General features: G+C 49.2%; 1 protein-coding gene across 6 annotated transcripts in view; it reads left to right on the top strand.

Annotated features, from left to right (window-relative positions):
* Positions 1–445: 445 nt before the first annotated feature.
* The window catches only part of GRAMD4 (GRAM domain containing 4), a 109,110-nt gene continuing 96,569 nt past the window's right edge, over positions 446–12,986 (top strand). For 2 of the 6 annotated variants that reach the window (XM_079994222.1, XM_079994221.1), the window contains exon 1: positions 6,525–6,682. In XM_079994222.1, the coding sequence (XP_079850348.1) occupies positions 6,654–6,682 (29 nt within the window). In that variant the 5' untranslated portion in view covers positions 6,525–6,653. Of the gene's footprint in view, positions 465–1,264; positions 1,582–6,524; positions 6,683–12,986 lie in introns of those variants that run through there. The other 4 variants (XM_079994223.1, XM_079994219.1, XM_079994220.1 and 1 more) reach the window with 4 other exon arrangements.

Here is a 12,986-nt window from a genome sequence, read left to right as displayed (position 1 = left end):
CAGACCGTCCAAATAAGCTGATTTGCCAGTTTAAGAAACGTGAGCTTTACTAACAGCAAATGGAGACCGAAGGAAAACATATTTGTAAGTGACAGGTGGCGTTCCCAACGTTCCCTCTCTGTGTTTGTTCTTCCCCAGTTGAGTAGCTCAGAGCCTGCTAGAATCAATGCTTGCCCTCACTCCCTTACTGCCGCTTAATTCATAACTGCCTTATGAAGTTACTACGCAAGGATTTTATGTGAGCAAAGGACACAATGTGTTATGAAAGCCGACAGCGTTCCCGAGGACGGGAACATTTTGAGTCAGCGTCACGGTGGTGGTGGGTGGGTGGGGACGGGAAATCCCCACTGCCACGAGAAAGCAGAAATATAAAGATGACAGGACCACTTCCTGCATAGGGACAGAAGGATACATCACTTCAGATAACAAGCAGGACCAGAGGCTAAATCTAACACAATAATGAGGTATGGCTTATTGTTTTCTCAAATTCAGGCTGCAATCAAAGTAACCTGGGAGTCAGCCCCACTGAACTCATTGCTTCCGAGTAGGCATGTGTGGGACTGAGCTGTTAGCTAAACATTTTGCAGGTTAAAATGAAATATATTGTCTATGCCTAAGCAGCATGTGCTAGAGAGGAGAAATGCAGCGTATTTTAACAAGCGGCAAATGCGTGACCGGGATTTAGACTGAATTGAGCTTGTCTGTGTATGATCAGTTGAACACTGTGCCATCCAATGCAATATAGAACATCAAATAAATATGCAGTATAGAATGCAGGGCTCTGGATCCAGTTAGTTAGTCGCATTAACAGGGCAAGCTTATGTCCACTTAGAAGTAAGTACAGGCTTGTAGATTTACTCAGAAAGAGTCGGAGACGACCAAACAACAACAACAAACTTGAGCTGGACTGGGGCATTTCTAGTTGGCAACTCATTTTTTGGGGGGGAGGCATATACAGTATTTTAAAACAACATTTGGAACAGCTTTGGCTCCCCTGCCCCAATCAACTCATTCTCATTTATTTATTTAGCATGTTTTATGCCGCTTTCCAGACAATTATTGTTCGCATCTATTATAGATGCATTTATATAAGAGATAAATAAAAGAGAGAGAGAATAAGACTGAAAGAGACAAAAGCGGAAAGGGGTAGAAGGGAAAGGCAGACGGGGGGGGGGGGAATTAGTTCTTTAAGCTGGTATGAAGTCTTGATTTATATATATTGACCTCTACTCCTGGGTGATCTCCCCTTGCTGGTGCCTTTTTCTCCTTTGGCTGGTGGGATGGGGCCAGATTATCTCTCTCCCTGCCTCCTGCTTCTGGCAGGGACAACTGACAGTTGGAGCCGAGTGTTCTTTCTGGCACGGGAAGCGAAGCCGTTGCTCCTCGCATGGCCGATGGATGGGGCCAGGTCGGTCTTCCCCTTGCCGTGATGCTATTTCTGGGAGGTAGGAGGTGCCATCTCTGGCTGACCCTTGGTCCTCGGGTCAGTGGCAAAGGCCACAGTGTGCTTCCCTCCATCTCTGAAGATGTTGGGCAGTTCCCGTAGGAGCCAAGATGCAAGCGAAGGGAGAACAGCAACAGGTGCGCCCCCCCCCCAATTATCTATTTGACGGGCTCATTCATCCTTCTGTTTGTGTCTTGACTTTAGGCACAAGAGGGGATTAATAAGAGGAGAATCTTGGCTGAGTAGCGGAGGTGGGAAATAGTTCTTTGGTGGTGGGGTGGAAGTTTTAGGAGCTATGTTGGGAGCCCATTGGGAAGTCTTTGGGGGATGATGGTTTTATGCAGTCAGCTTTCCAGTTCTCCGCTGCTAGCGGGGACAGCATGTTCTCTCTCAGTGGGACCAGCAAGATGGTTAGATGTTGTTAGCATATACCTGTAGGCAACCTCAGGATAAAAGATAAAGGACAATGGGTTTTGAATTCACATAAAAGCACAGCGCAGCATATATATTTCATACGACTTCCTTTGTCATCTGAAAGCAAGGGCAGATAACTTGCTTGAGGGAACAGAATTCATCCTAAGAGTTGATGGCTGTTTTGGGCAATATCTGGTTTTCATCATCATGCTATATCACCAGCTAAACATCGTGATATATCACGATGTCTGAAATAAGGATGGAGCTATGTAGGGGCATCGGCTGGCTTCACGGTTTCACCCGCAACGTGATTTTTCCCGGCGCCTGCTCTTGGAATTCGCTGCCCCTTGCATGAGACAAGGCCATGCTGGCTGGGGCTAATGGGAGTTGGAGTCCAGCAACTTCTGTCAGCCACAGGTTCCACATTCCTGCATTAGATAAAATAAACTTTCTCAAAGAACACATGCCCTCCCTATCCATAAATCATTTATTTTCACATCCAGAAAATGCAAATGATGTATCATGTGGTTTTGCTGCTCTTTCATGACTAAGCAAAATAATCTGTATTTAGAGGTCACACACCTGGAACACTTTATGCCTCTCCAGGGCAGAATAGGAAAACATAATCGCTGGTTTCTGCAAACCTCGACATGCCAGCACCCCCTGCCTGTTAATAATTTTCATTCTCCACACTTGGAATAATAAAATGATTTATCGTTTGCTTGCTGTTGCCCTTTTTCTGGTAAGCAGAACTTTTTGGTAGTTCACTTTCACATACCTGGGCTGAGGTGGCTTTGAAGGAAAGCGATGGCTAGGATCTACAAATGGAGGTGTTCTCAATCTGCCCCATTCCCCCCCCCCGAAATAACACTCTCCATCAATCATGCTTGAGGACTATGGTCCTAGGACAACTGGGAGTCTAATATGTGCATTAATGGCTAAAGCCCTGCTGAATTCGGAAGATGCACTTCCCATTTAATCGGACGGCAAACCTTTGAAAAGCTCATGTACTCCCCTGCAGAAAGATTTCTTCTAAGATGATACCTGCTGCCATCCGAAACTAAAGGGCTGCCCCACCCACTTGGCATCCATCCACTTGGGCTGCCCCACCCACTTGGCATCCATCTGTCTGGAGAGACAATGGAGTGCGCCTTCTGGGGTGAACTCAAACCAGCACTTGAGTGACCTTGTATGGAGCTCCTGGGCTGCCCAGACAACAAGACCCCCCTCTTGGCCTCACTAATGTGGTCTGAAGGAAAGCAATACGTTTGGCGCCAGCTTGGCTGCAGAAGTTGCCAGAATAAGGCCCACAAGGCACTACCCAACTGTCTTAGGGACTCCACTCTGGATTTGTGCAGAGTTTCCTCCTTAACCTTTCCTTCTCCCGAAGTTATTTCGCAAGGCAGCAGACATTTAGGTTCAGAGTTTTCCTTCCTCCAGATGGGCTACCTTCCCAGGTTGACGAGCCCCATTTGCAGAAAAGTCCCTCTTGACCGTTGGACGCACTATTGGTCTTGTCCACTCAATCCACCAGAGCCCATCTTTGCAGCCAGTTAAAACCATTCCCGGGATTGTGGTTGCTGCCGCATGCTGACAGCTTCTAGCAGCTGGTCCCTTACTTTTCTCGCCCTGATCTGGCCACAGTGATCCCTGCGACGGTCACCTCCAGGCTTGATTATTGCAACTCGCTCTACGCAGGGCTGCCCTTGAAGCTGACCCAGAAACTCCAGAGGGTGCAGAATGCCGCGGCAAGGCTCCTTATGGGGTCCTTGCCGCAGGATCACATTCATCCAGTGCTTTACCAACTGCGCTGGCTCCCGGTGGAGTACAAGGTCAGGTTTAAGGTGCTGGTTTTGACCTTTAAAACCCTATGCGGCCTAGGACCCACGTATCTACGGGACCGCCTCTCCTGGTATGCCCAGCGGAGGACCTTAAGGTCCACAAATGACAACATTTTGGAGGTCCCAAGTCACAAGGTGGTTAGATTGGTCTCAACTAGGGCCAGGGCCTTTTTAGTGCTGGCCCCGACTTGGTGGAACGCTCTGTCACAAGAAACTAGGGCCCTGCGGGGCTTGACATCTTTCCGCAGGGCCTGCAAGACAGAGCTGTTCCGCCTGGCCTTTGATTTGGATTCAGTCTGACCCTTATGTTTCCCTCCCCTTATGGTTGATCTATGGGCTACTTTTAAAATGAGGCTGCATTTTAAATTGCATTTTAACCTGTATTTTAAATCCCCCCCTTATGTTTTTACTGTAATTTTACTGGTGCTAGCCGCCCTGAGCCAGTCTCTGGCTGGGGAGGGCGGGGTATAAATAAAAATTATTATTATTATTATTATTAGGAACCACAGGTGAGAGCTGAGTGTGCAGGGTAGGGACCAAAGGAGGACAAACTACTCCAGAAGGAGCATGACATGTCCTACTCAGAGACAGTACCTGTCCCCTAACACTCCATAGTAGGCTAGTTTCTACATTCACATTCCTGTCTTCCATCTAGACAAGAAGAGGCGTTATTGGCAGAACCACTTAGGGGCATGGCCTGGAGAGGATTCCAAGGGCCACATACAAAGGCTGGGAGAGCCACATGGCCCTGGGACTGAGGCTGCAGGGGGACAGTTGGCTTGCATTTTTTTTTTCTTGATACACCATGAGTACTTTTAGTTGGGTCGATACGGCGGCCAAATTAAAAGTCCTGTGCTGGCCTGTCTTTTGCTCCAGGGTGAGCCCATTAGCAGGACGTGTCCCCCACCACAGGTACTACCCATGGGTGTAGCCAGAATTTAGGGGGGGGGGGGAGGACACACACCTGTCATCAACCCTTTGTCTGGGGACTCAGCTACAATAGTAAAGAAACAGCAATTTGAATGTGCTATAAGCAGGCAACACAAGATGGCACCAGAGAGCAGGAAATTTTAAAATGTGATTTTCCATGGGGATTTTTTCCCTTTTGTTATAAGCATCTAATACTGTATCTGACTTATTACATTTCCCCCGTGTGTAGATCCACCCTGGCTCTGCCTAGCTGATTTGGAAGGAACTGTCTCAACAACAGCTATTTCAAATTACTTTCTTTTGACCTCGTGCTCAGAAAAATCGGTGAAAGCATTTCACATACAGTATTCCGATTATTTCTACTTTTTTAGTCACTTGGTTTACTTATTCATTTTTGCCAATTATTTTTAATCGATTTTTACAAATTACTGCAGATCAGACCGAATCAGTTACTTCATTTAGGGCGGGGCCCTGCCCACGCTACCAGGGGTGCCAATTTGAATACAATATGGGGGGGAGGGGTGTCCAGGTAAATCCCGCCCCGGTTGGGGGGGGGATGTCCAGGTAAGCTCCGCCCTGCACAATCGATCACGCGCCGCATTGCACGGCAACGCCCATCAAGTTTAGGGGAGGCAGCCCCCTCAAATATTTTATATGGGGGGGCGAAGACCCCTAGCTCCTATGCATGGTCCTTTGTTGTTGTTGTTGTTTAGTCGTTTAGTCGTGTCCGACTCTTCGTGACCCCATGGACCAGAGAACGCCAGGCACTCCTGTCCTCCACTGCCCCCCGCAGCTTGGTCAGACTCATGCTGGTAACCTCGAAAACACTATCCAACCATCTCGTCCTCTGTCGCCCCCTTCTCCTTGTGCCCTCCATCTTTCCCAACATCAGGGTCTTCTCCAGGGAGTCTTCTCTTCTCATGAGGTGGCCAAAGTCTTGGAGCCTCAGCTTCAGGATCTGTCCTTCCAGTGAGCACTCAGGGCTGATTTCCTTCAGAATGGAGAGGTTTGATCTTCTTGCAGTCCATGGGACTCTCAAGAGTCTCCTCCAGCACCAGAATTCAAAAGCATCAATTCTTCGGCGATCAGCCTTCTTTATGGTCCTACCCGTCCCTTAAAGGTAAAGGTAAAGGTACCCCTGCCCGTACGGGCCAGTCTTGCCAGACTCTGGGGTTGTGCGCCCATCTCACTTAAGAGGCCAGGGGCCAGCGCTGTCCGGAGACACTTCCGAGTCACGTGGCCAGCGTGACATCGCTGCTCTGGCCAGAGCCAGAGCCAGAGCCGCACACGGAAACGCCGTTTACCTTCCCGCTGGTAAGCGGTCCCTATTTATCTACTTGCACCCGGAGGTGCTTTCGAACTGCTAGGTTGGCAGGCACTGGGACCGAGCAGCGGGAGCGCACCCCGCCGCAGGGATTCGAACCGCCGACCTTTCGATCGGCAAGCCCTAGGCGCTGAGGCTTTAACCCACAGCGCCACCTGCGTCCCTTACCCGTCCCTTAACAGTCGTTTAATTAATGGATCAAGAACTCATGCAACTAACAGGCTGGGGTTCCTTTAATGGGGGGGCAGCCCTCGCCTCCCCCCACCCGCCCACGCGCATGGGGCAGCAACCGACCCCCGCCGCTCCCTTCCCGCCAAGTCCCTTGGAGCGCGCGCGCGTGTGCGCGCGTTGGGCGAGCTCCTCCTCCGGGCGGCGCGCAGCGGAGGCGCGCGGCCTCGCCAATCAGCCGGGAGGAGGCGGAGCGGCGCGCGGGCGGGCCGGCCGGCCCCCTTTGCGCGCCGAGGATGCTGCTGCTGCCGCTGCGAGCGCTGGAAGGAAGGGGGCGAGCGGTGACGGCAGCGGCGGCTGCGCAGGGCGCACGGCACGGCCTTGGCACGGCGGCGGCGGCGGGCCTGGCGGCCGGAGCAGGAGGCGAGGCGGGCGGGCACCTGCTGCTGCTGCTGTCCCCGCCGAGGGGTCCGTGGCGCAGCGGGAGCCGGAGAAGCGGAGCCGGAGCCGAGAGCGCGGAGCTGCAGCGTGAATGAAAGTTTGGTCCGAATTGCGCGCCGGGTAAGGAACAAAGCGCTCCTGTTTCCCACTTTCGCCCGCCAATCCCACCCCCGTCTCTCTGGGTTGTGTTGTGTTTTTTTTTTTTTGCCTCCTCCTGATGTGGGAAGGACCCTGCAGCCCCTTCCTCATCCACCCCATAATATTTCCCGACCCCAAAGGAGCCCCCTTGTTTGGTACCCCCAACCCCTTTTGTTCCCTAAGCGCCAATGCGCACCGTGGCAGTTTTGGAAAGGCCCACATTTTAATGCCCCCCCAAACCGAGCCTGTTAGTGTGAGACCCCCCTCCTTCCCCCTCCGACTGACTCTTAGCCCCACATCTGTCTTGGGATCGCCTCCCTCGCTCTGTGGGTCTCCCCAAGTTCCTTAGGTCGGCTCAAGGAACAATCCCCACCCCCTGGTTTTACGCACGGCTCTCGGCTAAGCCTTTCTAATCCGCTGCTACGCTCCCTTTTTCTTCCATTTCCTCCATTATTAAGGTTGGGGAGGGGAGACCCCGTTCCTAACCATCTAAAAAAAAAAGCCTCGTTTTTTCCAGAGGATTGAATCCTCTTTCGTCTTGTCGGAAGCAAGGAGCTTCATCGGTTCCCTGGGAACCGCTTTTCTGTTTTCCTTCTCCTTTGACCTCTCCCCAGCCATATAGTCTTCTCTTTGCCTTGTTACTATTGTCGCTTATGCCTTTCCTATGGCTGAGTTTCCGCCTCCCCAACATCCTCTTTAAAAATAATTACATTCCTGAACCCCTGTAGGAATGATGGGCAATATCTTGTCCAGAGAGATGGTACAGTTTTCAGGAGGGAATGCCATTTCTTCTCCTTTTAGTGGTTCTTATGTGCTGTAAGCTGCCCAGAGTGGCTGGGGAAACCCAACCAGATAGGTGGGGTATTAATAATAATAATAATAATGCCTTTTGTCCATATTTTGTGCCTCTCAGCTGTCTCCCCCCTCTCTTCTGTGATATTTTTCCCCCTTGCTTTGCCATGTGGTTAATAAGGTTGTGCTCTTCTGGAATAGGAAGGGTTAAGTGTGTGTGTGTGTGTGTGTGTGTGTGTGTAAAGGGCTGGTGGGAGATGTGGGGTTATTTTGAATTTTGCTCCAGGGAATAAGATGAGGGAGGACGCTCTTGTGGGTTGCATGGGAATTGTTTACTTGCTGGAGAGATTCAATCTGTGTCAGGGAAGGCGTGCTGTGGTCAGTGGCGCTTTGGTTTATTTCGATTTGGCTCCTGGTGGAAGGGTCTGATCCCTGCCTGTCTTCTCCTCTGCTCCCCATGCAACACGAAAGGCCGGAGTGCCCTTTCATTAAAAGTTGCATTTTGCTTTGCTTTGTTTCCCCAATGGGGTGTGACATCGTCACTCTCCGCATTACTAGCAAGGGGACTTTTTTGCCACAGCTTGTACGTGGTGGCAAAATCTCGCCTATGAGCCAGTGACTTAAGAGAACAGTGTCCCGTGAGCTGGATATCAAAGTTGTAAATGCCTTTTGTAGGTAAGTGATCCCTCCTATTCTCCCTTGTATCCCCTGATAGCTGGAAGGATTCTGGGTGCATGCATGAATGGAGGCTGTTCATTGGCCTTGGGCAGAACCACTGCTAGTTTGCTTTCCCTACTTCACAAGGTGTTTGTGATCTTTCAGCCTTATTGGAGGAAGAGTGGAATACTAACGTCACACATAATTCACAGTTATTAGCAAGCTTGAGCTGCTTGATCCCTCTTGCCAGATGTAGTCACATGATTACAGACCGAACAATTTATTTGTGTGTGTGTGTGCACTGCTGGAGAGGATTTTGCTTGAACCTTTGGTGGATGAGGTTCTTTGTAATGCCCTTTTGCGGTTAATTGTGTTTTTTAAAAGTGTCTTCTTGTGCAGTAGAGCACTCTTAACAGATCTCCATTAAGTTCACACAGTGGATAGGATTTCCATCACAAACACTGTCTGCACAAAGTTCTTCTAAAACACAGTTCCATACTCTGCCATGATCTAAAGAAAAAGTTCTGAGTGGATTGCTGATAGAGTTCCTAGCAGACTTGTTGGGTTGAAACTGAGTTCCTACATTCTTCAGCCTCAAAGTTGGAAAGTTTTTGTTGTATGTTCAGAGTTTTTTTCCCATAAGAGTGAACAGACCTTCTGTCTATCTGTTAAAAGACAGGATAGACTCCTTTGCATTCACACGGTCAATTTTAAATAGAGACTCCTCTGCTCTTGCCTGGTGGTCAAGCAAAGAATCACAGCAAGTGAGACACAGGCCCTAGCAGCTAGATTAATCTAGAAGCTTTAAATAATTGCCATACTTGCCTGTAGTCTTTTGCTCAATTAAAGTTGGAGGGACGCACAGTGGTGCCTCGCAAGACGAAAAGAATCCGTTCCGCGAGTCTCTTCGTCTAGTGGTTTTTTCGTCTTGCGAAGCAACCCTCTTAGCGGATTAGCGCTATTAGCGGCTATTAGCGGCTAAGCGGCTATTAGCGGCTTAGCGGCTTAGAAAAAGGGGGGGGGGCCTAAAAAAAAACGCAAGACTCGCAAGACGTTTTCGTCTTGCGAAGCAAGCCCATAGGGAAATTCGTCTTGCGAAGCGCCTCAAAAACGGAAAACCCTTTCGTCTAGCGGGTTTTTCGTCTTGCGAGGCATTCGTCTTGCGGGGCACCACTGTATTTATTTTCCTGGTCAACTCCCAGCATGATGAGCAGATACACTCCTTGCAGCACCATGAGCTTGCCTAATTCAGCCTTTCTCAAACTTGGCTCTTCAGAGATTTTTTTGGGACTACAACTCCCATCATCCATGAGCACTGGCCCTGGTAGCTAGGGATGATGGGAGTAGTAGTCCAACAACACCTGGGTACCCAAGTTTGAGAAAGGCTTAATTTTGCCCAGCCTGCCAGGGTTTAGGGCTGAAATGGTGCTTTCTACACATTGGTGACAATTCTAGGACCTGTGGCACTGTAGCGAGGGACAGGGATGGGGAAGTTGTGTTCAGACCTTGTAGGATCACAGCTCTTTAACTTCTCTAACCTTGCTGGCTGGGACTGATGGGAATTGGAATATGAACGCATACAGAAGACTTGCAGCAGGGGTCAGCAAACTTTTTCAGCAGGGGGCTGGTCCACTGTCCCTCAGACCTTGTGGGGGGCCGGACTATATTTTGAAGGGGAAAAAATGAACGAATTCCTGTGCCCCACAAACAACCCAGAGATGCATTTTAAATAAAAATACACATTCTACTCATGCAAAAACATGCTGTCCACGGGCCAGATTGAGAAGGCGATTGGGCCAGATCCGGCCCCCGGGCCTTAATTTGCCTACCCATGACTTGCAGGTTCTCTACCCATGGTTAGTCCAGTGTTAGTTTCAAAATTGCAGTGCTGTACAAAAAGCTGGGGGGGGGGAAGGAAGTATCCCTGATGGGGGGGAAGCCGGTTTGGAAAGCTGTGTATTAAATCTTGCTGGTCTTGTTTTCCCTAATCCTTCATTTCACACGTTGCGATCATGTGAGTCCCCTGCCGCTGCTGGATTCCTTTGAGCTTTTTCTTTGGAGCCTGTGTTCTTTTCTGGAGTCAAGGGGAAATGGACACTTATGTAATAGCTTGGTGGAGATAAAATGTTGACTTAGCTGAACCAGGAGATACACAATGTGACCGGGTGCAGTGGAAGAAGATGTCAACTTGGAGAAGCAGCATTTTAACAGATTGCATTGTCTTTGGAGTGAGATTTTCTCCCCACTCTTATTTAAGTGTTCACACAACCCTGCTCTGCTAGACAACCACCCTATAGGTTCTTTCTCTGAAGGGCCACAGTGTGTGTTGCAAGCATGTGTGTGTACAAAGTGGCAGGCAATGGAGAAGAATCTCTGCCTGAGATTCTGGAGAGCTGGTTTTAGTCAGAGTAGACAGTGCTGTTCTCGAGGGATGAGTATAAAAACTGTCTTATTTATACCAGGTCATACTGTGCTCCTGCACCTGCAAAATAAAAACACAACGCAAAAACCCCAAGTGAGAATAAGAGCACAGTTTTGTGGGGTTCTGTCTGTTTCTCACAAAGGCTGATTTGGTGCAGGGTCCTTAATATCTGTCAAATGGAGCGTTCCCAAGAAGTAAATGGCTTTGGCCTCCCCAGCGATGTTGGTTTTCTGGAAATGAGGGCAGATTGCATAGGATGTTGTTATGGTGCCTCGGAGAGCTCTCTGACGTTGTTCGTTACGTTTTACTTGTACCGAGTAAGCAAAGCTAAAAATCTTTGCGACCACCAAGCTTGTCTAATACTGTATTTGCAGCCGACATCCATTTGTTACCGATGAACTTAAGCAATGCAAAAATGTTCATGGGAAAAACACAGCGCTGGAAAATTTGCCGCCCACCCCACACTATCACTGGGCAGTTCTTTTGTACTGCTTTAAGGGACGCGGGTGGCGCTGTGGGTTAAACCACAGAGCCTAGGACTTGCCGATCAGAAGGTCGGCGGTTCGAATCCCCACGACGGGGTGAGCTCCTGTTGCTCAGTCCCTGCTCCTGCCAACCTAGCAGTTCGAAAGCACGTCAAAGTGCAAGTAGATAAATAGGTACCGCTCTGGCGGGAAGGTAAAACGGCGTTTCCGTGCGCTGCTCTGGTTCGCCAGAAGCGGCTTAGTCATGCTGGCCACACGACCTGGAAGCTGTATGCCAGCTCCCTCGGCCAATAAAGCGAGATGAGCGCTGCAACCCCAGAGTCAGCCACGACTGGACCTAATGGTCAGGGGTCCCTTTAATGAACCTAATGAACTGGGATTGAGAGCTTACGGCTAGCACAGGGCCAGGCAGGTGGATGGGAGAGGGAGGGATCAGGCCCTTTGCCTTTCCTTGTCATGCTGTAAGATCTTCAAGAGAGAATTAGCAATTGCTAATGCACTATATTGTACCACCACACTTCCATCTTGACATAATCTGAGGGTGGTGGCACATCCCAAGAACCTCCAGGCTGATGCTTAATTTCTCTTGTTGCAAATAATCTTGTGCCCAAAACCTATGTGCTTTGCGAAGGATCAAGCCAAATCCAGCCTGCCAGCCATGTTTCCGTGCCTTCCAGGTTCTTGACAATCCCCTTAGGCGTGTGATGAGATTGAAGGTTTATTTACAGGGGCTGTATTCATCTTGATAAGACTGTAAATTTTGCAGGCCTATGAGATGTGCCACACATTCTGTTATAATGTGGGAGTCCTTCAACTCTTTGGTTGAATCTTTATAGTAGGCAACCTGGAGCCCTTCAGATGCGTTGGACTACAACACCCATTGGTCCACGCCAGCATGGCCAGTGGGTCAAGAGATGATGGAATTCAGAAGGCACCAGGTTGTGTGTCCCATAGAATAAACACACTCCTTCACTTGTGCCCTTTTGTCTCCTGAAAGAAGTAGCGACGTTCTGAAAATGGCTTGTTCCCTGCAGCCTTTTCACGACTGCTTGTTGATATGGAAGGTTCACATGCAGCTCCTTTACACCTGCCTGTCACTATTACTCAGTGCTTGGTGACTGATGGCTGACTGCAAACAAGCTGGCAAGGGTTGTTTGAGGTGAGGTTGGGTGTAGCCGAGAGCTCCTTCTCTGATACTAAATCTGTGGAAGATTGGCCACACCAATCATCACATGAAGTATAGTAATTAAATGGTGTGTGTGTGTGTGTGTGTGTGTGTGTGTGTCTATCTATCATCTATATCTATCTATCTATCTTTCTATCTTTCTATCTATCATCTATCTGTCTGTCTGTCTATCCATGCATCCATCCATCCACCCACTCTAGAGCAGCAGAACCAATATTTAGTCATAATAAATTCAAGTCATTGTCAATGCCATTGCCAACAGCTGGGACACAAGTGTCATGAGAATACTTAGGAATGATACTACTCAGTCTACTGGTTCCATTCCAGAATCAATAAGAACGTGGCGTTTTTGAAAGCGGAGAGCCAGTGCAGGGAAATAGGGTCAATACCTTTTGTGCCAAAAATGTTTCAGAAATGTATGAAGCCATAGAAGCTACTCTATAGCTTAGCCAGCAGATCCGGAAGAGAGTGGAAAAGATCTGGGACAGGGGTCAGCAAACTTTTCCAGCAGGGGGCTGACTGTCCCTCAGACCTTGTGGGGGGCCGGACTATATTTTTGGGGGGAAAAAGAAAAAAGAACAAATTCCTATGCCCCACAAATAACCCAGAGATGCATTTTGAATAAAAGGACACAGTCTACTCATGTAAAAACACACTGATTCCCGGACTGTTGGTGGGCCAGATTTAGAATGCGATTCGGCCGGATCCAGCCCCCATGCCTTAGTTTGCCTAGGAGGTCCATGA

This window comes from Podarcis cretensis (assembly GCF_951804945.1).
Source record: "Podarcis cretensis genome assembly, chromosome: 10".
Classification (NCBI taxonomy): domain Eukaryota; kingdom Metazoa; phylum Chordata; class Lepidosauria; order Squamata; family Lacertidae; genus Podarcis; species Podarcis cretensis.
The sequence above is the reverse complement of the archived record's forward strand: the minus strand, read 5'-3'. Positions and strand labels throughout refer to the sequence as shown.